General features: G+C 36.1%; 2 protein-coding genes and 1 non-coding gene across 3 annotated transcripts; 1 reads left to right on the top strand and 2 right to left on the bottom strand.

Moving 5' to 3' along the window:
• Positions 1-6,960: 6,960 nt before the first annotated feature.
• On the bottom strand, positions 6,961-7,048 carry LOC130462285 (small nucleolar RNA Z195/SNORD33/SNORD32 family). Its single transcript, XR_008922382.1, has one exon. It is a non-coding gene; the product is annotated as a small nucleolar RNA Z195/SNORD33/SNORD32 family (small nucleolar RNA).
• A 5,895-nt stretch (positions 7,049-12,943) lies between these two features.
• Positions 12,944-25,168, top strand: LOC110804633 (recQ-mediated genome instability protein 1). The gene is made up of 9 exons (XM_022010233.2): positions 12,944-13,673; positions 14,953-15,123; positions 15,830-15,975; positions 16,594-16,763; positions 18,343-18,848; positions 20,833-20,943; positions 21,023-21,151; positions 21,355-21,919; positions 23,825-25,168. The coding sequence occupies exons 1-8, from the start codon at positions 13,029-13,031 to the stop codon at positions 21,523-21,525; spliced, it is 2,049 nt and encodes a 682-aa protein (XP_021865925.2). The 5' UTR covers positions 12,944-13,028; the 3' UTR covers positions 21,526-21,919; positions 23,825-25,168.
• Positions 22,722-25,879, bottom strand: LOC110804634 (11-beta-hydroxysteroid dehydrogenase A). The gene is made up of 6 exons (XM_022010234.2): positions 25,613-25,879; positions 25,222-25,414; positions 24,481-24,566; positions 24,242-24,373; positions 23,993-24,157; positions 22,722-23,108 (listed from the first exon to the last, which is right to left on the bottom strand). Exons 1-6 carry the CDS (start codon positions 25,796-25,798, stop codon positions 22,839-22,841), a joined length of 1,032 nt encoding a protein of 343 aa, XP_021865926.2. The 5' UTR covers positions 25,799-25,879; the 3' UTR covers positions 22,722-22,838.
• Between the last annotated feature and the right edge of the window lie 25 nt (positions 25,880-25,904).

Here is a 25,904-nt window from a genome sequence, read left to right as displayed (position 1 = left end):
TTAAAATGATAAACCGATGGAAACCCCAAATTTTAATTGTCTATTTTTATGTTTTGTTTTGTTTTTAGAACTACAATAATAAATAATTCATAATTCTACTTCTCGTGCAGAGAAACGTTTATCCTTCGAAAGACATGATTATTCCCCTCTTCTTGCGGGAGATTTTTCTTTTTTGTTTTCTAATGTCCAGGGTCGCAGATCTGAAGGACTACCGTAAAATTGGTTCGTTGGTACAAATTTATATAGAATCGCAACGGGTATCAACTTTTCTAATACGTTCAGATGATCAATCTTATGAAAATCAATCTTACGGCTACAATAACAAATCGTTAGATTGTCTCTCCAAAAAAATTGTGTATTCCAGCGACATGTGCGAGAGATGCGCCACATTGCAAGATTTGTTAACATTAATTTCCTTTGTAAATGTCGTATGACTTTTTATTAATGAATTGATTTTACTATCAGAAAAATAAAATGAAATATACTCTTGTGCTTGATAAATTGAATTGAGATGTGTCTAAGTAATTGGGTTAAGTGGGGATTTGGACTTGGTGTGCTTGTATTTGGGTTGATAATATAGGTATACATTATTAATGAAAGACTAGCACTTAGCATGAGCACATGATTATTAAGGATATAAACATGTTAGCGTTGATCTTTTATAATGGGTGCTAATATTTAACCTAAAGACATAGATTAACTCGTTATCTATTGAATCAGATCAAGTTGTTAGGTCGGAATATTAGATGTTCTGCTACTATTACTAGCCTGCTACTAATACTTTGTAGTTCGTAGTATAAAATTATAGAAGATATTAAAGGTGCGTTCTATGCACGTGATTTCACTTATTTTTTCTCAACTCATCTTATTTGAATTTATCTTAACTTAACCGAACTTATCCGAACTTATTTTAGTTATAAATTGTATTTGATCAAACTTTATTTCTCCTGAAGTTATCTTATATTAACTTAAGTGAACTTATATGAACTTATTTTTCTAATAAGTAGAAATAAGATAAATAGAACAAGGGCTAATAATAGTTGAGATTATTTGGGGAATTAATTTGTTCTTTTTACGGAGGACGACGGACGAAGAAGGGAGATAATAATATAATTGATTGAACATATAATATTGTTTGTACTACGTAGTTAGGCTGTAGGGGTGAAGAAAAGGATAAAATCAAACATTTGTGAATTGTAATTAATGATGAAACATGCAAGTATCCAAAAGCCAGATCAATACGTAAATAAGTAAAGCGTAGAATTGGGAAATTAATCATTGCTCAAACTTTCTTTCCAACCACTAATCTTATTTCTCGATGATCAAGTGATCAACTATATAATTTTTTAGGAAATTTCGTTCACCTAACAAAATTAAATTGGAAATTTCGTCATTATAAAAACGGTTTTTTCATGAAATGCCCCTGAGGTTTGCAATAATGCACCAAATACCCCTGCGCGTTTCAAAATTCATAAAATACCCCTATAATTCTGTACTGTTCATTAAATGCACCTGGATTTAACGGACGTTAGCTTGCCGTTAGTTGTGTTTTACCAATTTGCCCTTAATTCTTATTTGGTGCGATTTAAGCAACAAATGTGACAGAAATTTCAAAAAAAAAAAACCCAACTTATCCTCTTTCTCTCTCCTCTCCCCTGTTCTTCAACCTCGTCACCGGCAATAGAACCACCGGAATGTCCAGTTTGCTTACAATCCTACGACGGCGACTCTGCAATTCCACGCGTACTCGGGTACGGACATTCTAGCAACTTATGTCTTTCTCTCTCCTCGTGTCAATTGGCAATCCATCCTCTTGATCTAAGCAAGCATAATTGTTTCTGTCAAATGGATTACCATTCCCCTCTATTCAATTTCAAGTAAATTAGAAACCCATAATCATTTTGCTCAATTAAACTGAGGTGGATTCGATCAGATTCTTTGCATCTATGGAGTAGATACGGAGTACAGAGGTGGTCGTCGCTTGTGAGGGTTGAGGTGATGGTTACGACTTACGAAGGTGGTGTTCGTGAAGGCAGTTGGGGCGGTGAGTCAGTGACCAGTGGTCGGAGGAGAGAGAAAATGAAATTTGAGGATTGATAATTGATTTTGGTTGAGATGAAAGAGTGAATCGAGCTCCAATTAAATCGCAGGTTGGATGGCAAACATGTCGTATTTGGCAAGGTACTTTCTGGAATGGATGTTGTCTACAAGATGGAAGCTGAAGGAAAGCAGGATGGTACTCCTAAAAGCAAGGTTACCATCGCTGATAGTGCAGAAATTCCTCTATAATCTCTCATCAACCTCTCCAAATTCCTTCCTTTCCTTAAAAACAGATGAATTAGGGAAAAGACCATAGTCCAACACTAGTCGGATGCAATGAATTTGCACTTTAGTTTTAATATTAGGTGTTGTTGGACCCTTTATTGGTTGGAATCGCCTGTTTTTCATCTCCGTGTAAACCCTATATCATATACGATGGGCTGTTTTATATATGAGTTAGATTTTGCTGCTAAGCTCTATTGAGATTTTGCTGCTTTGGCTAAATTTAATACAGAGTATTATCATGTCAAGCATGAAAAACCTGGGCGAAATTTCCGAATGAGAAGTTGTGAAGATGAAAGTTATACATTTTCCATACAAGTCACAACAAATAACAACACACCATAGATCAAAGTTCGTGTATTTGGTGCAAAAAACTTTATAAATAGGTGTATACTATGCAAAAACTTTATATGTAGGTGTATTTAATGAATTATAAACATGACTTAACGGAGGACTAACGGAAAATCATAATAGGGGTATTTGGTGAACAGTGGGGAAAAAATATGGGTATTCTATGAATTTTGAAACGCGCAGGGGTATTTGGTGCATTATTGCAAATCTCAGGGACATTTCATGAAAAAACCGTTATAAAAAAGTACGAAAACTTACTAGTTTTCCCTTTGATCTCCGGATGTACACTTTTCTATGAAAGCATCTTTGATGCCGAGGAAGCTATAAGAAGAGGAGAGTAAGGAGTAATGACTAATGAGTGCATCAAAGCCTGTTTGAATGATGTTGTGCACTACAAGAAATTATACTATTAACGACGGAAAATCCCGTCGCGAAAGGCCAATAATCGTTGATTAACGACGGGATTTTCTGTCGCGAACCCGTCATAAAAGGGGGCCGTCGTAAATAGGAATCCCGTCGTAAATCCGTCGTAAGCCTGTCGTAAAAGACATTTGCGACGGTTATTCCCGTCCTTGTTTGGTTGTTAGGCCCGTCGCAAAAGGCTTTTGCGACGGGATTTTTGACCCGTCGTAAATAGGTTGTCGTTAAAGATACATATTCTTGTAGTGGTGGTCATCTATATTATTATTAAAACTTCAAGGCAAGAAATGTCATCTCGCTACACGTATGTTGCTTCCTATCTCTATTAGTCTTATATGCACGCTATGCGTGCGGAAGTATTAAAAAGTGCGTTATTACATCAAATGACCTCACATACTAGCTCCATCCTAATTTAATCACCGCAATATGATTTTTACGAAGTTTTCTACGATAAATTATTATTTGCTAATCTATATTTTATAAGAATGAGAGATATTAGAGAAAATAAGACCCTAACTTTTGGTAATGGGAAAGAGATGTAATAAACTTTAGTGGCTCCATAACTTAAAAGGTAACGTGACAATGAAATTGGTACAGAGGGAGTAATAAGCAAGGAAAATTGTTCACAACATTTATCTAAAGAAAATTTACACAATCTTTATTAAAAAAACATCTAAATAATGCAAAAACGTAATAAGCTTGCCCTTACATGACAACAAAAAAAATCTAAATTGTATTATCAAAGTAAATAAACTACACACATATATATACAACCATTTTACATATATATAACACCATTCAAGAGACAACAAATAAGGCCGATGCTCCAAAAAGCATCAGCTATATTCTGAAAGGTTAAAGCCCAGACAAAAGAATCCAATCCTCATGCCCTATTTTTGCAGAACTCCTCTGAGGGGTGTTGGCTTCGGATTACCTCCTGAATTCCCACAAAAATCTTCTATGCAAAAACTGCCTCAGGCTACTAAAACATTAGATATATCCCTTGGTTTAAAAATATTAGAAACTCCAGTAACAAATACTTATTCAATTCAGACAGAAAGTTGGAAGTTGAAGCATCAAGAAATCAAAAGCAATTATCAAGGTGTACCTGCAACTTTGGGCGGAGTGCCTCGAGTGGTCCTTAATTTGGGTTTCTGGCCTCCTTACTGTTTGTATGACAATAAGAACATAGAGAGACATATGATCAGCCCCAAATAAAGACCACTTACATCAATAGATGGAAACTATTGGTAGTGTGCAAGACTTCAAGGGATTCAATTCATGTACCTTTCCCAATGCCCAGTCAGCAGAATAACAAAAAATGCATGTTCATGGTCCTGCAAAAGGATGCAATTGTTGTAAAATGTTCTATAACATTCAAAACTGAAATAGATTATCATCTACCATTTATTGTAAAATGTTCTAATGCATGTTCATGGTCCCGCAGATTATCAAAAAGCCAAAAAAAAACAGGAAAAGCAACTAAAGTACCAACTAATCTAAGTATCCAAATATCGCGAAAACCATAGTTGCATAGCAATGATCCCCTTATAAATCTCATGAAATTAGTGAACATGAGCTGCTACACCTATAACCAACCTCCAGTAAATCCTCAACCACCCATTGGATCAAACCACCCATCAACACGTTCAAAATCAACATGATGCATCCTTCTCTCAGGACACAATGGAAAGAGGATATGCTGAAGACAACAATGGAGAAGAGATTGAAGCTATTGTTTGGAATGGAAACTCAAATTCACCTCTTCAAGCAGAACTCTATGTCATTATTCATGATTTGCAGTAGAATCAATCTAAAAGGATTGATTCATTGTATTCTGGCTACTGACAGTAATAAGATTCTTCAAGAAACTCCAGGTTTGGGGTTGATGGTAATTAATTAATTTTAATCAAATTATGAGGGCAAATAGTGAAGGTGGGAATGAAAAAAACAAAGACACAAATGCAGCCGTTAGAAGGCACAACCTACAACTGATACAGTGATACCTGATCTCCCTCAAGCACACTCTTCACTTCAACAAAATCAGTAGCACTTATTGACAGACGATTTTCGCGTCGTTATACGAAAACCACCTAATCAAACAATATTTATAAGAACACCTAACTAACCAACTATATTGATTATAGTGGCAAGTTCGGGATCGTCCCAAGAGAACGGTGAGAACGAGTTTAACAAACCAAGCTAGCTTAGAAAAGGAGAGTAAATTGGATTATACTATCTAACGATTCTACGCTAATTAAGAAGTTGATCAATAGGGAAAGAGCTAGGGAAATTGAGGTTCCGCTTAGGCTTATTAGGGGAGGACGAAGACTCAAACACTAAGATGTTGCAAAGACATGATAATTAGGGGAAAAACCAGAAATGTTGCATTCACCACCTCTCGGATAGAATGCATTGAGTTGCCTAATCCGAGGGAGAGCTTTCGCATGACCCCTAGACTAAGTGACTACCAATTAGAACTAGTTCATCCACATGCTCACACTAATTCACAATCTCTTGCCAAATTAACATGAAGCACTCCAATCAATCCTAGTAGAACTAGCATTTGCAACTACCAATTCAACTAGTCATGGAAATCCTTATCATCAAATCACAATTTAATCACAACATCAACATGAATTCCCTTCTAAGCTCCCCTAATTCATTCCCAAGCTTCCCCCCTAACCCTAGCAAGTAACTACTCACAAGCCATGAAAGGGAACAACAAGCTAAGTTTGAAATTCAAACAAGGAACCATTATAATTGAGCAAAAGTCAAGAAATTACCAAAATCAAACAAACGTGTTAATGCGAATTATGGGTATGAAGAACACTAACAACAATAACAAAGAGAATCAAGTTGAAGACCGAAATTCAAAGAACAAGAAGAAAGAGGAAAGAAATTACTTGAAGCTTCAAAGAATTCTACAAATTGTTGTTGGATACCAAAGCAATAAGATTAGCTAAGTGTTTATCTCTCTAAAACCCTAAAAACTGAAAAACTAAGAGCAAAATTCAGATGTTCTAAAAAGTGGGAAAGAGGGGGTATTTATACCCTTTCCCGAAAAAGAACAAAAATTAATAAAATTCTGAAATCCGGACGTCGGAGCGGGCGCACTAATGTGGTGCGGGCGCGCAAATATGGGTCTTCGAGGACGCACCCGGATTGGGTGGGGGCGCACCGATGAGTGAGAGAATAATGGAAAATCAAGATCTGTAACTGGTGCGGGCGCGGCAAAGTGGGTGCGGGCGCGCACCTCTGAAGCGTTGGAGGCTCAGCGAGGCTCAACTTGAATTGGAAAACTGCATTTTTGGCTAGGTGCGGGAGCGGCCTTTTGGGTGTGGGCGCACCTCCTCAGATTCTTCATTTTTGGCCCTAAACAAAATGCCTTGATGTTTTTGCTACAGAGGGGCTTCCCTTCGAGTGCGGGCGCAGCAACTCTTGCGCGTTGCTTTTTCTGAAAATCTCAAAAGTTCCTGTAAGTCTTGGATTCTTGGCGCGGCCAAATCCACCACGGGCGCACCTTCTGTTTTCTTGCTCAAACTTTGTTTCCATTCTCAACTCCATCCGAAATTCTACAAAAATCAAACAAAAACGAAATAAAACCAAGGAAAAACGAACTAAACTAAAAGACACTACGAATTTAACTAAAACTAAAAAGTAAGCAAAATCATAGAGCAAAAAGGGAAAATAAGAATGAAAATTACAAGAAAATAATAAGAAAATCAAGGTTTAGAGCGACATAAATGTAGCTCATCAACTATTTCCACTCATTTTATTTAATCTGTGGAGAATTAGGTTTAAAAATATAAAAATTCATCATCGATCACACACAAAACTTAAAAATTTGGATTAAGACGCAAAATATCGAGATCAGATGGTAGTGCATGTTAAATAGAATTCATCAATTTGAATTCAGAAAAATATATTGGGTAAATAAATCATCATATCTCCTTGCAAATCTGGAATAAAAATAAAAATAAATAAAAACAACTCTGTAAAAAAAAAATGTTTGAATTGAATAAGAAACTGTAAACTATTATAGCAACAAACTAATAACAAAGTTGACATGTACGAAATGGAACCAGCTAAAATAAACTACCAACCGTTTTGACTCTATTACTATAAGATCCAATTGTTGTCATATGACTCATATCCTGTCCATATTCTTTTTTATAATATGGGCTTAGAAAAGTTCTATTATTTGTGGTCATATAGAAGTAATAGAACTGTTACATCCAATGATAGATTAGAAAAGTTCTAACGACATCATATGATAGATTAACATCCATAAACAATATGATTCGGGAAATAATCCAAGAATAAAATCAACAGACGCCATACGACCACAAACAATAGAACTTTTCCAATCCCAGGTAAATGTGAGAGACGAAATTAAATTCGCTTCGCTCCCACCGCTACTCGAACTACTCCCTTCTTTCTTCCCATCACCAACAAACCACCCACCACCACTACCACTTTAATTCATCTCTTCAGACCTAGAGAAAACAGAGAGAAACGAATCAAGAATTTGACACACATATTCTAGAGCAAGGAATCAAGAATTTGACACACATATTCAAATTGTATCGGTTTTAATTCAACAACAAATAAAGTCACATCATTTTTTATTCAAAATACAGACACACATATTCTAGAGCAAGGAATCGAGAATTTGACACATATATTCAAATTGTATCGGTTTTAAATAAACAACAAACAAAGTCACATCATTTTTTATTCAATATACAGATTTAAAGCTCAAAAAAAATATGGAACCTAGAAATACAAAATTCAAGATTGAGAGTCAGGAAATACCTAGAACTACTCCCCTTAAATCGATGAGAAAATATCCATTTTAAATATATAGAAATCAAGCAAAAATAAGTTTAAAAAACCCAACAAATATTGAAAAAATAAATTAAAATCACAGAGCTTTGCTCAAATTGTCAAGGATCTTTTGATACGCCTATAATCCCTGAGCCTGTTAAGAAATTTAAATAAAATCGGAAAAAACACATTAAATCAACAAAAATCTCCAGAATCAATTGGAAAAAAATGAAAATTTAAACAAAATTATTGAAATCTCACCCGATCAATTACGCATTATCAAGATCAATAGCTCGTAAAGGAAGCCCTCTATGAAGAAACTGAGCAAAAATCAACAAATTACAATCAGAGAACCCTAATACTGAAATAAAACATTGCAATAAAACTGAAACAAAACTGAAATAAAAAATTGAAATTTTAATTAAAACCCTAAAACTGAATTAAAACCCATAAAATTAAAAATAAGAGATAATTACTTTGAATTTCGAGGAGGGTGAATTGGAACTGCAGGATCATCCGTTGAGTTGGCGGAATTGTAGAGCGTTGAAATCGTTGCTCCGATTGTCAGTCGTGAGAAGTCTCTAGAGAGAGAACGTTACCAGAGAGAAAAAAAATTTGCGGAGGTCGTCTTTTCAACGAACCTGGACAATGGTGGTGACTAATTAAGATCTCCTCCGTCGCGGTTTCCGATGGAGGTGACGGCGAGAGACGGAGGAGAGAATGAAGCGGGAAGAGGTTTTGGAGGAGTAGAAAAAATCGAAAGAAAGAGACAGGGAGATGGAGTAAATAGAGAAAGAGCGAGGGTACGGTGAAAGAGACGCGACAACATATATATTTAGGGTTTGGAATGGAGCTGGAGTTTAAATTAGGAGTGGGGATATTTTTGTCGTTTTACTTGGGGATACCAAAAGTGATGAATAGAGAATATAATGACAACTTATACAGTAAGAAAAGCCTAGAGAATCATTTTAATCAATCTAACCCCTTAAATAAATTCGGTTTAAATTTAATAACACAAATGTTTCTTTATATTATATTTTTTATATGTTATTTCAGGTTTAAATTTAATAACACAAATGTTTCCTATATTCGCACGCATCGCGTGCATATAAGAATAATATAAGGATGACATGACACATCGGCATCTTTGATATGTCATCTCATATATAAGAGAAATTTTTTGATCATGAAAAAATGTTAGTCATAGGTTTCGAACATGTGGCCTCCCGTTTGTTAGTTACATACGATAACCACTATGCCACAACTCATTTTGTTGTTTCTCACACGTTCAAAATTATATTAAGTCAATATAATTAGAAAAACGATACGAATTATTTCTTAATAGTCTCACATCACTAATTAGTCATTACTTTTACGAGTTATTAATCTTTATGATAAAATTTATTAAAGCGTACTCAAAGCAAGATATATTGTAATGTAACAAATTAAATTAGACTCAAAACGAGTTATATAATAATATAATTGATCCATTTTTCTACTATCTGGGGCATCACGCGGGGCATTAACTAGTTGTAGTGTAAAAAGACTTTAAATGGACATATCTCTTGATCTACGCACAGTCCAAGTGGATTCAAGTTGGAAGTGAAATTGGCTCAACAACTCTGTAATGTCTTGTCATAAGTTTGTTTTCAATAAAAGAAAATGAGAATTTTATGATTATATTTACGGAGAATTGTCCTAGAGAAAAGGCGGTATGGACACACCTAATAGGCCGGTGCACATGCATCAAATTTTCCGGCTAAGTGCTAATTATCAGTTTCTTTTGTGGGGTCATAGTAAATGAAGTGGTTCGGGCGCTTCTCGAGATTGTGCAAGTCCACAGACAGGGATGTCAAACTTAAATGGATAACCACTAATCTTATATAAATAAACCGTCGAAATCCTGATTTAAGAATGAAAGGCGGGTGACGAATCAAATCAGATTGGGGTGGAGCTCCAAGCCATCTGTCACTCGGTCCATCATCCGCTTACCACTCAATCCGTCATCCATCCGCTTAATTTATATATAAAATAAAATTTCTCATTTTCTCCCAAAAATAAATACATAAAATTATAAAACCTAACTCACAACTTTGAATTTACATTATATTAATGAGGATTTGAGTCTTTTGAGTAGGAAATATAATCGATTTTCTTTATTTGTATGTTGGAAATATTGTTACTTTCATAAAATTAGGAATTATAGTCATCACCAGATAAGCACCAGATCCACCAGATCCACCTATGGATGACAGATGGATCAGATGCGGGTGATGTTTTTTGCGGGTGGCAGGTAGATCAGATGGAGCAAAAGGAGGTGGCCGATGGATGTGGGTGAAACCCCATCTCACCCAAATTCGATTCATATTTGTCATCCATATCCTTCGATCGATCAAGAAAGGTTAATTTCAGCTTTGCGTTTCTTCCACGTGGATTCGATCTTCTCATCTTTTTTATTGTATTAATATATGTCTAGCAATATAAATACTCAATGTAATGCAAATTTCAAACTGTGTGAGAAAGGTGTGTGTGTGAAACACAAGGCCCTAAATCTAATCACACTAAGAAAACTCTCTACTTACCTTTGAGAATTTCTCTTGTAATTATTTCTCCATTGCAGAGTAATACAAGTTTCAAACGCTCACCAATATAAGGAGTGGTTGTGGGTTAGTTTTGGTATATTTTGTGATAGGGGGATAAAAGCCCATTTCACATTGGTATCGAAGGAAGTTGTGACCTCGGTCGACAAATTTGATGATGTAGTTGGGGGTTGACGGAATGTTAGGGGTGCTTAACAATGTTTTGGTGAGGGTGGCCCGTGGTTGTTCTTGGTGGCGGTGATATTTCAATAAAGTGATATTTCATGAAGTATTGATTAAAATAGCAAAACCTATTCCACTATTCTATTCTAGGCTAGAAGTGTCAGGGGAGTCATAAACATGACCCAAGTAAAAAATAATCCCACTTCGACATAGGTTTTATGTCACCATTGTAGAATTAGTGGGCTGTCAACTTTCGGTTGACCATTCCCAACGATTAGACCACGACCTTCGGTCAAGTGACAAATAATTTATCTCTCATCCTTTTCTTTCTTCCACCTCATATTCCACTAACTTAGACATACAACTTATTTAAATCTCTCATTTTTCTTCTACAATCTTGACTCAAGGTTATTAATTTCTCTTACCTACTTTTTACTTTTACATATATTATACTTTAAATTCATCTACAAACACAATTATTAATTTTAACAAATAAATAAATATGAAATTAAATTAATATTACATATAAATAAAAATGTAATGTATAACCTTAAACATACATATATAGCACAATAAAATTAAATTTATACATAACTGACTATTAATTTATGATTGTTATCATGCAAAATAAATAAATAAAAAAAACATGAAATATTGATTCCATGCATGCATACAGTACATGGAGAAAAATACGAATGCATTAATATTTGCATACATACAACAAATATAAGCCTAAAATTCCGTATGCAAACGACTAATATTATGTAAGTGGCAGCTTCATGCGGTCCCATATTCAATTTTAAGGAACTTGACCTTTTGTCACATATGCGACCCAGGTCAAGTTAATAAGATGTTGACCCTTGTACATTGTCAACATTGTAGTCATTTTGTCCTATCAATAATCACTTGACCCAAGCTACATGTCAAGGTTGTGTGTGATCTTAAGGTTGTACATGCTCGTAGAATGAGCCAAGGTGTTACTAGATGTTGATTTATGTGCCTAATTGAACAATTATCTCTATTGAAATCATTTCATGTTGATTTAACGTAGATAATGAGTGATCTCTATATGAAATTATCCCTTGTAACCAAAGAAGTCAAGTGTACGAAGGATTTATATAACAGGATGTGGAGATTAATTCTCTGGGTTACCCATTCCCCAATGATGATGGGAGGTAAACGTTGAATTACTAGACGTTTGTATTGGCTAAAGATGGCACCAGGTCCGGTACGGTTCTTGCATAACACAATCCAATACGAAAAACATGACATGGGCATTGGCATTGGCATTGGCATTGCACAAGCAAAACATGGCATGGGTATAAATCTTCGGTCGTGCCCGGCGTGATTTTGTTTAGGAAGTACAATATGCCATGCAAAATATGTTAGAATGGGTAAAATTCGACTTACATATAAGCACGAAACGGTGACATGTGGATTTAGTGTTTGAGCCGCCATTCTAACAAATTTGAAATGATACACCAAATAGATGATAGACTTGACGTGTGTAGGGTCTCGCCATTTCCAAGACACGCGAGTTTGTCACAACCCAGAGCCGTCTTTAGTAGAAGCAGACCAACAGGTTAGAGAGAGGTAGCTAGAGATACTCAAGTTTCTATTTTTTGCACAAGGTTAGTAATAAAAATGGGTGTCATGAACATGACAACAAACAAACATAATATAAAAACTAAGCATGCTTCACTAGTCCGAACAAAGCAACAATAATAAAGTCACATGCAGAAAGTCATCTCTAAACAACTAGGCATAACTAGTTATTCACTTGAAAATAAAACAACATTGACTTCTTACTATAAACTCAACTTTGAACAACTAATTTAATTCTTTAATTTGGGCGAAAATGTTTCTTACGAGTATGTCTATTATGGAGTCTAGACATGGATGTATCCGTATTACATTTAACTTATGTCACATATCCGTAATGAAATTTCAACGATATCAAACTTGGTAAGTTATGAGAACATCGTCATGAAGTACGTAGTGGAGAGTCGTTGTTTATTTGTAATACTCGTAACAATTTAACGATAATAATTGATTAAAATTCTCTGCCTCATAATTGTGTCTCATTTCCTATCCCACCATGTCTTATTGATGAATCATTTAATGTAATGAAATTGATCAATGAGGCAATGAGATGGAGCGAGAATTTGAACTAAATTTTAATTTAATGGGCCTCAGGCCTGAGCCCTTCCTCAATCAGTCAAACTCCACTAAAAGTCTAAAACTCACATTTTTGTCTCTTCCAATTTTGTCAATTCTATTTGGAGGGAAAATATTTGCTATTTTGTTCCTCTTTCTCTCCTCTGCTCACTGTGGTCCAAAACCATGTCCAGACGGCGACTTCTTACAGTCTACACCTCATCGGACGACGATGAAGACGGCCAACAACCACCGCAACATGAAAACCCTAACCCCCATCAAGCGCCACAGCAATCGCCGCAAGCTGGTGAACAAAATGCTGTCTTTGACGAAGTAATGGCGGTTCAAGGCGAAGAAGAAGAGGAGGACATTGAAATTCCATCTCCAAACCCTATCCCTCGTATGGAATCTGTAACCCTTAATTCCTCTCGTTCCACCTCAATCTCAACCTCAACCACCAACATCACTACTACCCCCACCGCCCCCGTCTCCGAACCTCCTCTCCTTATTTCCGACGAGGATTTTATGGACGTTTTCGATAACCTCTCTCCTCCGCAGGTGGTTACTGCCACTTTCGTCGCTTCAGATTGTCTTGTGAATGATAATTTGAGGAAAATGGGGTTGAATTTGAGGAGAGAGTGGCTTGATTCCTGTAAATTAGGGCTTCAGAATACAGTACCGGGTTTCTCTAATTTCGACGTTGAAACGAAGGCTAAGCTTTGTTTTGGGCAGTTTCTGTGCTCGGACATGAATTACACTGGTGCTGGTCTTCTTCCTGCTAATGTGCATCAGTTGCATCTTGTTGATCTTGCTGGCCCTTTTGTTTTGCAGGTAAAATTAGTTTTTGTTATCAAAATTTGAACCAAGTTTAAGCCTTTTTTAAGTTACATTGTGGTTTGAAGTGGTGGTTTAGCACTACTGAACTACTCGTACTGTCGTACATTAAGCAATGATTATAGCTTGCTTGTAATTTCAGTAGGGAATAAGACATATATGGATTATTGCTGTTTTATAACAATTTTTAGAACTAGTATGTGAAAACAAGAAAAATCCTAGTGCCCTTTCATCAAGTCAGTCCTTTACGAGCTAGTTGAGATTGCTGATTAACTAAGATCAATGAGTTATCGAACTAATTTAGATTTGGGTACAATTCTTAACCCTATTTAACAAATTAGGGGATGCTTCTCTATATGTATCAATGACAGATCACGCAGGTGTCACCTTATTAGCTTGAATTCCTTGCAAGGCATGGTAGTCGAATAGCTTTCATGTGGTTTGTATTTAGACTTGGTTAAAGTTTTTGGTTTTCATTGATTTAACTGAATTATTTAACAGTACAATTAAAATTTACTTGATGGGATGGCCAGATCAATTATCATTTGTCTACAATGGGCTTAACATAGGCAACATGATGAAGACCACCGTGGCAACAAATGATATACTTATGTGAATGTATATCATGTCTATCAAAAGGTGGCTAATTTGTTCTTTTACCAAAGAATTTCTCTCTTGTTAATGAATGATGGCAAATTTTTATCGTTCTGAACTATCTAGTAATAGTATTAGTTCAACTACATGAATTACGTACATAAAATTTGGTATTGAGGGTACCATTTTAAGGATTTAAGAAGCGTAGTTACTAGAACTGGTTGCTCTTAATTTTTCAAAAAAAGCATTAACTTTTCCTATGTATTTTATTTCTTGTGAGGGGGAGGGGTGTTGGTTTAAGACTTATTGGTTTGTCTTCCACTTTTAATTGGCGTTTTTTTTTATAAAAAGCATGCAATACCTGCTATTTTGGCTCCTGTATTGTGCTTGACCACAACTAATTGTACTTCCCATTTTTTATAATTGTGCCCGAGATATGTTGTTAGTCACAAGCTTATAGGTGTTTTATTATAAGATTATCAGAACTCAGATGTTTACTTTGAAACCTTATTAACGCTGGCTATGCTTTCAAAATTTAAGATTTCACTATGGCTTTTATGTGATTCTGCTGATCAAAGGAGAGAGAGGGGAGGGTTGGAGTGAATTTCTACACAATTTCCATGTGTTGTATGTTATTGTTACCTCTGATTTTCTTACACTGTTTGGCATCTTTTTTTCTCAGGTTGATGAAGTAATCAATATTAGTTGTCCTTTGAGGGAGAGGTACAAGAATGCACATCCAGGGAATAAAAGGTGCCTCAAGCTCTCCATGACTGATGGCATCCAACGTGTATTTGGCATGGAGTATAGGCCTATAAAAAGTCTTGAGGCCCTTGCACCTTCTGGGTTTAAGGTTGACAAGCTCTGCCATTGTTAATGCATTCATTTTCCTCAATTCGTTATTCCGGTTCCCCTTATATTTGTATATTAGGGATGCTTTTGGTTGTGATTGCAAACCTTTATTTAGTAATCTTGTATCTAGCTAAATTCGTAATCGGTAGTGAGATATATCCATGTAGACACCCTATACTAGTGATGGCGACCTTAAACTTCTTCCACGGTTTTCACTAAAATGGTTCCCTGCCATCTATTTTGAAGGCAATGTTTCTTTATAAGACAGCATGGGTTGGTGTTTCATGGATTTCTCTAAGATAGTTGACTGAGACATAGGTCTAGACTTTTGAAGTATTTTGAGAACTTTGTAAATCTCAGTGTCCTACCACTGACAGTGTCTTTTTTTAGATCGTAAAGCAAAACTTTGTGTGCAAGGAGTTCTAACAAATCTGTTCTTTATATTTTCTCTTGACCCATTGGAGAATATAGTCAGCAAAACCTGGAATGAAAACAAGAGTTGCTTATTTATCATCTAAAATCTCATTATATATTCTAGGTTAAAGTATGTTCCAATGGAATCAATGCTTTCTGTTTAGTTAAAAAATTGTTTTTGTGTTCTTTTTCTGAAGAATAGTGGATCTAATGGTACACCTCTTGGCCAACTATTTAACGTGCTTCCTTCGTTATATACCGAGAGACTGAAACTAGTTGGTGTTCTTCTGTAGGTTGTTATTCGGGATGTGAATGTGCGGCGTGGGATTCTGATGTTGGTTCCTGAAGTATTGGAAATTCTTGGTGGCTCTGTTGAAGAGCTTGAAGCAGCTAGACAGAGGCTGGTTCATGACGTTAATAAGCCACCAAGGGGAAAAAGGTATAATCAAATGATTCATGTTATCTTATAAGTGAAGAGATTTTGTACCTGTCCTTTTGTTGGTTTTGGGTGACATTGATTTATCTCCTATCTTCAACGTCACATTGTGTATATGACTATATGATATACTAGTTGCATTATTCTTTAATAAATTGCTAAAGAAAGCTCCAGCAGGAGAATTATGCTAAAGGTATCTTGTACTGTAAGATGGGAAACAATGACTTCGAATTTGAAGTGACTGGCTCAGTAGTGATGGAGTTCAAGAATAGTATTTGTCTGCACTTCCTCTGAATTAGGTTGATATTACCCATGTCTTAAGCAGATATGGTAAATATCCAAGTTTTCACGTTATTAGGTTATGCTAGGAATGAAGGCAGTGGAAAAAAACAACAAAATTCACGAACTGGTTTTTAATATGCACATGTAAGAAGAATAATAGCTGACATATTTTTCTCAACTGTTAATGTTAAAACACCTGTATCTTTTCCTAGAGGCTTCATTCTCTCACTTTTTTGCTGATATCGGCTAGTTAATACCATGGGAAGTTGTCTTTTGAAGTTTGAAATAAATACATACTTAATTTCTTGTGTCTTCCCTTACTTTTCTAAATTTATCCAGAACAAGGAGTGGTATTGCTCCCCCATTGTCGACTAGAGCAACCCGTGCTGCTTGGGCACTAAATGGTGTTAGTAATGAGGGCACACCACCAAATGATGCTAATGATGTTCCAGGGAACACTGCGTATTCTATGCTACGTGCTGCAACTCAGTTTCGTGAAAATAGCTTGGGTGAGCTATATTTGCTTTACTGAATTTTGATGGTTTGATTTGGAGGAAATAGATCTTCCCACTCTGTTTCAGAATTTCTGTCAACTTTCCTTTTTGGTCTGTTTCATATTGATTGTTGTTTTGTATGATTAATGTACTTTTCCTGAAGTTATTGCCTTTTATTCTTTAGTAGTTAATTTTTTATGTTATTAATTCTTTTTTTCATGTTGGTTTGCTCCCTCTCTTGTTTGTGTAAGCAACGTGGCAACCATGTCTTATGGAATAAACCAACTCTCGTTGTTTGGTTACACAATTAACACAACTACCGTGGATCATCAGTTGTTCGTGGTAAATATACTCTTTAGAAAATATGAGAACTTGAAAGTTGCTTTCAAGGAGGAGAGGGGGGGGGGGGGGGGGAAGGGAGCTGAAGTGTATGCAAAGAATCCTGTAGGCATAGTTTCTTAGGGAATTGTAGCATCATGTTGCTTTAGTTCTTAGTATTATGACTCTGCATTTGTCTTCCTTTGTCCTTCTTTTAGTATATAGGTCAGGTGCCTCTTTTGTCAGATGTGCTGATCATTCTTCCAGATCTTGCTTTTAGCCTGTGTTATAAGCTATTGAAGTATTAATATTTCATTCTGATACGTAAACTGCAAGTGCTCTGGGTCACACTCTAATGTCCAAGTTGTGTATGTTCATGATGTTCTCGAGGTTTTGGAGAAGAAGAGGGGATTGGAGTTGTAATTATAGATCTTTGTAGGTCAATCTACTATGTGATTATGTCTGGTATATAGTAGATTGAGTTAATCATACTTCTTTTTTATGTTGAGAGGAGTATATTTAAGAGTAGAGTTGCCTAAAAGGTATGCCTTTCTTAAGGTTCTATAACATTGATGCCATTTTTGAATGATAGAACAGTTCCCATGAATGATTTACACATTTTATAGCCAATCATAGATGCTAATTTATCAAACACTTCTATAAGATCTCCAGTTTGCTATATACTAGTCAAATCCTCAGTTTGCTACATTCACTATTGGTTTTGAAGTTCTAATTAAAAGAAAAAATAGTGGTATTAGTTACTGGTATCTGTTATTTGCCAGACAAGGCCCCCATTTACTTGTGTATTTGTTGGTTTCTCAATTCTACCTTTCTGGGTCTGAACTGAGTCAAATAGATATCAGCTCCCTTCATACTCGAATTTAGATGCATGGTTGGACCTCGAGTAAGGTTCTTGTGTAAGGAATTTTAATATGCTTCTCTACGCTATTGAATTTATTTTGTTCATCATGGAGTTTAGTGTATTGGACATTTGGACCTATTGGTTATGATGCATACATATATATGAGTTTCAGTAGTAGTTGGGTTGCATTTGATATTGGGTTTGAAAGACCTATTAATTTTTAGTTTAGTTTGCCTACTTTTGTGAAATACCTGGTTTTTTGAATTTTTTAAAAAGTTGTTTAGTAGTTATTAATTTTTGTTTCTTCCTTATCCACTCTGTATGGTATCATCAGTTCTTATTAAGTTATTACTGTAAGGAAAATTTTTGTGCTCTTAATCATGTATGAAGTATGCCTTTTCTTCCCCGTGGCAGGTGTTGATCCAAGCAGTAGGATGAGGCAAGTCCCTCTTGCACGCAGAGTTATTTCTGAGCTTCCTACTCCAGGAAGAAATGACCAGCATTCTTTAAGTAGGGACTCTGCTCAAAATCACATTAGTAGAGAAACTGTTCAACGTTATAACAATGCAGAAGCTACTGTGCTTTCTACAAGTAGAGAAACTATCGAGCCATTTAATGGTAGAGGATCTTCTGAGCATTTTGTTCGCCGAGGGACTGCTCATAGTTCTATCAGTGTAGATGCTTATAAGTTTCCTACAGTTACAGAAGCTTCTGAACAAGCTCCTGTTAGAGAGCATACTGAGCTCAATCCGGTCTCTGCCACTGCCGTTGAAAATGAAGATGCTCTCATGCAATATTATATGGAGCCACCGTTTATACTAAGTGGAGAGAGAAAGTTTCCTTTCATTTATTTTGCAAGTCTGTCAGCACAATGGGAGGCAGTGAAGGAAAACAAACCTTCTGTCCAAGGAAAGATCAAGGTAATATATCATCTTCACATGCTTCTATATGTTTCCAGAGGTTTGTCAAATGATATCATTGGCATTGAATATGTTTTATAGCAACTTGATTATGGTTTAATCTTTTGCGAATAAGATGTTTGCTTCATCAATGTTGAACTATGCGTATGTATTCCTAGTAGATTTTCTCTTTAATCCTTAATACATGTTTTAGCCAATTGCAATATATCTTAAGATATATAAGTCATATTACTACAACATAAATAACATGTTTGGTAGACAGTAATAATGCTGATTATGGTAATGAACTTGTGTGCACCACGCTATGGTACATGGTAAAGCGACTTTATCCCCAAGAATCCTTCAAGTATATGACTTTTTCTGTAATTTTCATTGCCACATCACCCCTTTTAGAGGTGATATTGAAATAAGGTCCGACTATTGGGCTGTGCAACCAGTCCAACAGCACAGAGCCCCCAACTTTTTTGAGCCCCACAATCTGAATAAATGACTACCATAAATAAAACGCAGCACAAAACCGTCACATAAAATGGATAGATCTTAGTTGGTAGAAGGAAAGAAAGGTGATTGTGGCTGGCGCAAAGGTCAGGGGTTCTCCGACTCTTTCTTTTTCATATACTTCAATGCTTGAATATTTTACACTATTCACATATTCTACTTTGATTATTATTGGTGATTAATACGTAAGATAAAACATAATCATGTATGATCTTGCTAGATCCGTCTCAATTTGTATTTTCAAAATATTAACTTTTTATAATTTTTGCTTAAAGAGTATTAAAGATATTAATGATCAAAGTTATGCAAAGTATGTGTGAAAGAGACCAACGTTGCGAGTATTAAAAAACGAAGGAAGTATTAAATTTTACTAGTAGGTTTTATGATTTGTGAATGAGTTCTTTGTCTTACCAAAAAAAAAATAAAAAGAAAAAAAAGAATGAGTTCTTTGTTTCTGTATAATCTTGTAGGTTTTATGATTTGTGAATGAGTTCTTTGTTTCCGCCAGTGCACATCTTTGGCCATCAAAATCTTTAATTTCGTAATATTAAAAATTATAAACTTTTTATATTCTTAAAGAGTTAAAGCACTCATTGAAAGTTTGAAACGAATCAAACAAGACTCCCCTTCGGGCAATATTTCGTAATACGCGAAGCAATATGACTATGTTTTTTCTTATATATTGGGAATAAATTAGTAGGTTCTCTCAAATTGTAAATAGTTGCAAAATTCTAAGCAGGAAGAACATTAAGACACAGAGGGAGTACCATTTTACAATATTAATGCAAATTGGCCAAACTTAACTGAGGTGTGTAAAAGTGGTTAAAACGGGTTAGCTTTTGGATGAAATGGAGCAAACTGGATTCTATTCGTGTCCATATCTGAATACGTAATTGTTGCTTTCTTCATCTCTGAACATGCAATGGGATATGTTATCAAATTTAAGCTAAGCTGAATTTTCATTGTCGCAAAATTTCCAGCTTTCCAGTACTGGGTCTAACCTATAGTTGATTTATTGGTTCCTAAATGTACATGGTTACAAAGTTTTCTCTTTGAAATTTGGTCCTCAATATCACTCTTGTTAATTGCTTCTCACATGGCACTTGGTCTAGTATACAAGCTGTTGGAGTGTATATAAATAATTGCAGCTTGTGTTGCTTGTTTGACTAGTGGTACCTAATCCTGAAAGTGCAAATATCTCCAAATCGAGCAAGTACTTCAATTTTTTTAGAGATTCGGTTTGGTTCTTTATGGTGCGACAATTTAAATATTTGAGGCCAAGGTTTGGTTGTTACTTAGCTTCGATCTTAGTTCTTACGAGAATTTGATCCTTGATGTACCTATAACATTAAAAGATGTAGGATTATGTAACAATCTGTGTGACTTCTGGTAACCTTCTATAAATACAGTGGACGATACATGCACTATTCTGGCACAAATTGTTACTACATAATAGATCTCAAGGTTCTAAGACTATATTTTGCAGTGCATTTTTACTGGTGTGAAGAGATTCCGGTACAAGGGGAGATCTACATTTGAGCTCCTGGCTTATGCTGAAGATGGGAGCCTCATATCTGAAATCTATATTCACCATAATGTGAGTTGATTTGTTGGCCAGCTTCTGTTACACACTTTGTCGGAATACACTAATTTGTAGTATAATTGTCTTTCATCAGGCTCTGCAGAAAGCAATAGGCTATTCACCTGAAGAGGTGAATGCTGCTCTTTCCTCCTCGGATGACAAAGTAGTTATAGACATGAAGAGCACACTAAGCCAATTTCAGGTTTTCTTGATGAATTTTGAGGCGAGTTCTCCTGAAATCCACTTTCCTTCTAGGCTGTTAGCGTTTCTGTACTGGTTTTGTTGATGTTCGATCATAGTTGTTTTCATTAGAAAGAGATGATAGCTGTATCTTGGTTTCCCACTTCCCCACCCCTTCCGCCCTCTCTCCTTCCCCTCATCACAAAAGAAGAAAGAGAAATTGATCTCTCATTTTACTTTGTCCAGGGTACAATGCTTGTGGAGATGAATAAGACTTCTGATATTCCGGTTGCTCTTGAGATGAACCAAGATTGTTCAGCGTCAGATGCGATGTTACTTTTGAAAAGACTGAAACCTGTCTCTTCTAGCCCAATGTGCCAAAATGGCCAGTTAGACGTGATCAATTTGTCACCTTGAGCCATTGAATGAACATTGTGACACCTTGTATTGATTACAGAAAATATTTTTCTAAATATGACGAATCTTAGATTTGTGAAACAGGTTAAAGTGTAGATTGATATGGGTGGTCATATTGAGGCATTTGTTCGAGTTGCTCTCTTTGTAAGATTATCAAGGTGTTTGGTAAGGATGGTAAAATTTTCTCTCAGGTATCATTGGGAATTGGTACTATGTTTTGAACGGGACATATGATGCTGAACGGTAACATCATCTGAAGTTAGAAGTTGGCTGAGTTGGCTGTGCATTATCCATGATTTCTATTCTACATCATTCGTCATTTTGGAGCATGGTGGAATCTCATTTGGTCAATTGCTGAATGAATATGTTTCCACACTTTTGGAGCTCTAAAGAGGTACATTTGAAACTCCTGTTCCGCATCCATCAGTTGTTTGAGTTGTGTTAAAGTTTTTAAAGCTGTTTGCTAACAAGAAATGCTAAACACCATGATTATCACCCGTCCTTTTATTAGTATTTCAAAGTTCCCTAATATGGTTTACATTCTCTAAAAAATACGGTTCTGATGACTTAGTATCATCATAATTCTCAAAAAGTTATTGGATTGTTTGTGGGGAATGGGAGGGCTATTAGTTACAGACATGCCCTGTGGCCCGAGATTTTGTATGGAGACCCATTGGCCATAAATCAATGTAGTCATGGTATTAAGGACTCGTACAAGTGGAATTCAGTTGCCATGGCTAAATGCCTAAATGCACTTGGCTGCGTTGGGTTGATCTAACATACTTTAAATTACAAGAATGGCATTCTTATGTGCAACTGAAATCAGCCAGCCGGGGCTGGTAGGCGTGGTGGCAGAAATGTGCTATGAAGTGAAATTTCACAAATGGTAACTGTGTATTTAGAACACTTGAATTGATTATGCAGCAGGTGTACAATGAAACAACCAGTTGTTTTAGAAAGAAAGTGATTGGTGTAGTATTACTTCGTTGATCTACTATATTTGGGTTTGACAGTGAACATATTAAGTTTCAGGTGCATACTAGGTTTTTGGGCATAATGGGGATGTTTTTTTTTTATAACTTCCTTGTTGATAACAAAAGTTTAGAAAACTTCCCCAGAATACGCTTTATTTACACGGATACTTCTCCGTAGGCTGTTTATGCATTCAGATATTGCTCGCCTAAGAACACATGAAATGGTAACTTTCAATAGAAACTGTTTATTTCTCAAGTCTCAACAACGCATTCCTCTACAAGATTTGGTCATATACTACATAGGGATGTGTCACCACTGTTTACAATTAAGGACTTAGATTATTGAATTGAAGGTGGATACATGATTCTTTGTAATCCAGTGAAATTTAGGATTTTCTTGCTAGGCGCCTCTGTTGGTGGTTTTTCAGGTCCAGTTGCTAATGACATGCGATTGCACCACTCCAGTATTTCAGGTAGAAATATTTTCCATAGGATTGTTACCTTCATCCATGATGGCACTGTCAAATATCTGTCACCGCGGCAAGCACTATCTACAATGGCCTTTGCACATCTGTCCACTGACTCTACTGGGACTGCACTAACTTGTACCTAGCATAAAGTATGATGAACAAACAAACTTTTTTAAGAATACAATAATTGTTCTGGACCATTTGATGTGTACACTATGAAAAAGGTTGATTAATCTGCAATTTTATGGTGAACTCTCTCTTTGCAACTTGTTTATATTAGAGAAATTCTCTGATTGCATACTAAAAAAAAATTCAGTAATTGTATGCAATCATTCCATCAGTGATTAGACGAATTAAATGTGCCGAGTTTCAGTCAGTTAGTCAATCAAATCCCCTAGCTTAAATTATATGTTTAGCTGGCTTCCAACATACTCACTGATTTGGTTAGGTTTTCTTGGTCGGGTTGGGTTAGCTGCAATTTTATGCAACTTGGTATGGGTTTAGCCGGGTTTGGGTCGCCTGAGCTTAGTTTTCCAGGGTTAAAAGGCTTTCTGGAACCAACTTTTCACTAGCTTCTTAGATTTTAAGCCATTTCAAGTCGAGTTTCCTTGGTCGGAGATGATACCGTTTTTTGGGAAGTCAGTTTTGATTGGAAGTTGAAAACTTACATATATGTACTAAATATTTATGAAATTTTGGGTTCGTTAAGTAGTTCCCTTACTTTACAATGTATATCACAATCTGACCTTTAAAATATCTACATTTTGAAGTTAACAGTTACACACATCTGTTAGTCTGTCTTAAGTTTTATCAGTAATTTCGTTAACATGACATGCCTTTGTATGTACTTGGCAGGGTACATATTACTGAATTTATCTGACAGAAGAATTGGCTTCTGCCAAATGATGGAGCCATGGAGGTCCTATATGATGGAGATAATCTCTGGTGTATGCCATGGCCAAACCTAGTGGTGTTATCTTAATTTCTGAATGGTACCATAGAAAAGATAGGGAAGTGACTTACATCTCTCATCTCTTTATCGAATACCATATTTCCTTCCTTTGAGAGGAACTTCCCTTTGGTCAATTCTGATTCGATCAACCCTGGAGTGACTATCGTGATCCCAATGTCTCCTCCAAGCTCAACTCTGAGTGTCTCGAAGAAGATCACCTGTGCTGCTTTACTGGCCTAAAAAGGAGATAGGTGAACAACAGGTGAGATTGAGAAATGCTAAACAAAGAAGCAAGATTATCAAGTATGATGGATGTTCACAGTGTAGAAAGTCATCCTCGGTGCAGGTAACCATGCTCCAGATGAGGCAGTAACTATTATCTTGCCTCTGCTTTTTCTGAGATGTGGAATTGCAAAGTGGGTACTATAGATTGATCCCCAGAAGTTTGTTTCCTGCAATAGTCCTCCCCAATTGGTTAGTCAGTAAAAAGCATATTCAGCTTATTGCAAGGGTTAAACCAGTATACAGAAAGCTGCAAAGTGTCATTGAATAGATTTACCATCACAGGTGCAGCATTGGTTATGTGAGTGAATTCTTCAAACATGCTCATTGTAGCAATTCCAGCATTGTTCACCAGATGATCCACTATTATCGCGGGGTGCGTGCATGTAACGAACAGACTGTTAGCTAAACCATTGCGGATTACAGAACTACTCCCTCCGTCTCGTAATACTCGACCCGGTTTGACCGGCACAGAGTTTAAGGGACTTGAATTGACTTATTTAATTTAATAGGTAGTAGTTGATAGTGGGGTATTATTTTAATGTAGTTAGTGGGAGGTGGTTAAGAGGTAGGGTTGGGGGAGAGTAAGGGTTGAATTTTTAATTATTTTTTGTATGGAGTAGGGGTAGGTGGGTTAATAGGGGTGGAGTGAGAAATAATATAATATTGTTAGAATATTTCCATTTTTAGAAACAGGTCAAGTATTAAGGGACGACCCGATAAGGAAAACCGGTCAAGTATTCCGGGACGGAAGGAGTACTTCATTAGGTATTGTGAAATGATAGAAAAGATTAGTCCCAGAATCACCGAATATGTTTCTATTGTGGTGTAAATCATGCTATTGGACTAATCTGTACTGAAACATTTTGTTAATGACACTATTGTGTTGCAGATTCAACCCACAGTTCAATTTCTGATGTATATATTTATCCTATAATCTTATCCATATGTTATGTTGATAGACATATGCTCAATGCAAAGCCTGAAGTATACATAATACATTATGCAGTATACTTACATCTGCCGAAATGATTCACGGTTTCATTGATGAAACGTTTTGAATCTTCGACTTTGCAAACATCTGCAGGGATGACAAGGACATGAGGTGCACCAAGATAACGGCTGGTTTCAGCTACATTTTCGAGATGTTGTCGCCTTCTGGCAATAAGAGCTAAATTGGCTCCTCTTCTCGCGTACTCATATGCAAGATGCTTCGGGGATCAAAACAAGCCAATATCAACTATCATCCAATTAATAATACAATAATCTCATGTAAGAATTGCGCACCTCATAATCAAGGATTTGCCAAATAGTTTGTTTTGTACTTGGTATATGATTATAATCTAATCAGTACTTGATCCTAACTTGAAGGGTGATTATAAAACTGAAATCGAAAGAAGTGAACAAACCTCGCCGATGCCGGAAGATGCACCAGTGATGAGCACAACTTTTCCAGACACATTTTCGGTGAAAATTGATTTAAGACATGAAAGACAGAACCTCAAACAGAGGATGGGAGGAAGAAAACAGATCAGAGTTGTGAAAGCTATGGCTGAAGTACCAATGTTTAGAATCTGATTTACAAACTCGTTCATGGCTTTTTTTTTTTTGGGGTCTGTCTAAAAGAGGAAGAAGCAGGAAAATTACTTATTGTTTGGATTTCCATGCGTCTGCCTAAGGTGGCAGCATATCAGACCCACT

The sequence above is a fragment of the Spinacia oleracea genome, chromosome 5, assembly GCF_020520425.1.
Source record: "Spinacia oleracea cultivar Varoflay chromosome 5, BTI_SOV_V1, whole genome shotgun sequence".
NCBI lineage: Eukaryota > Viridiplantae > Streptophyta > Magnoliopsida > Caryophyllales > Amaranthaceae > Spinacia > Spinacia oleracea.
This window is presented reverse-complemented; position numbering and strand designations above follow the sequence as displayed.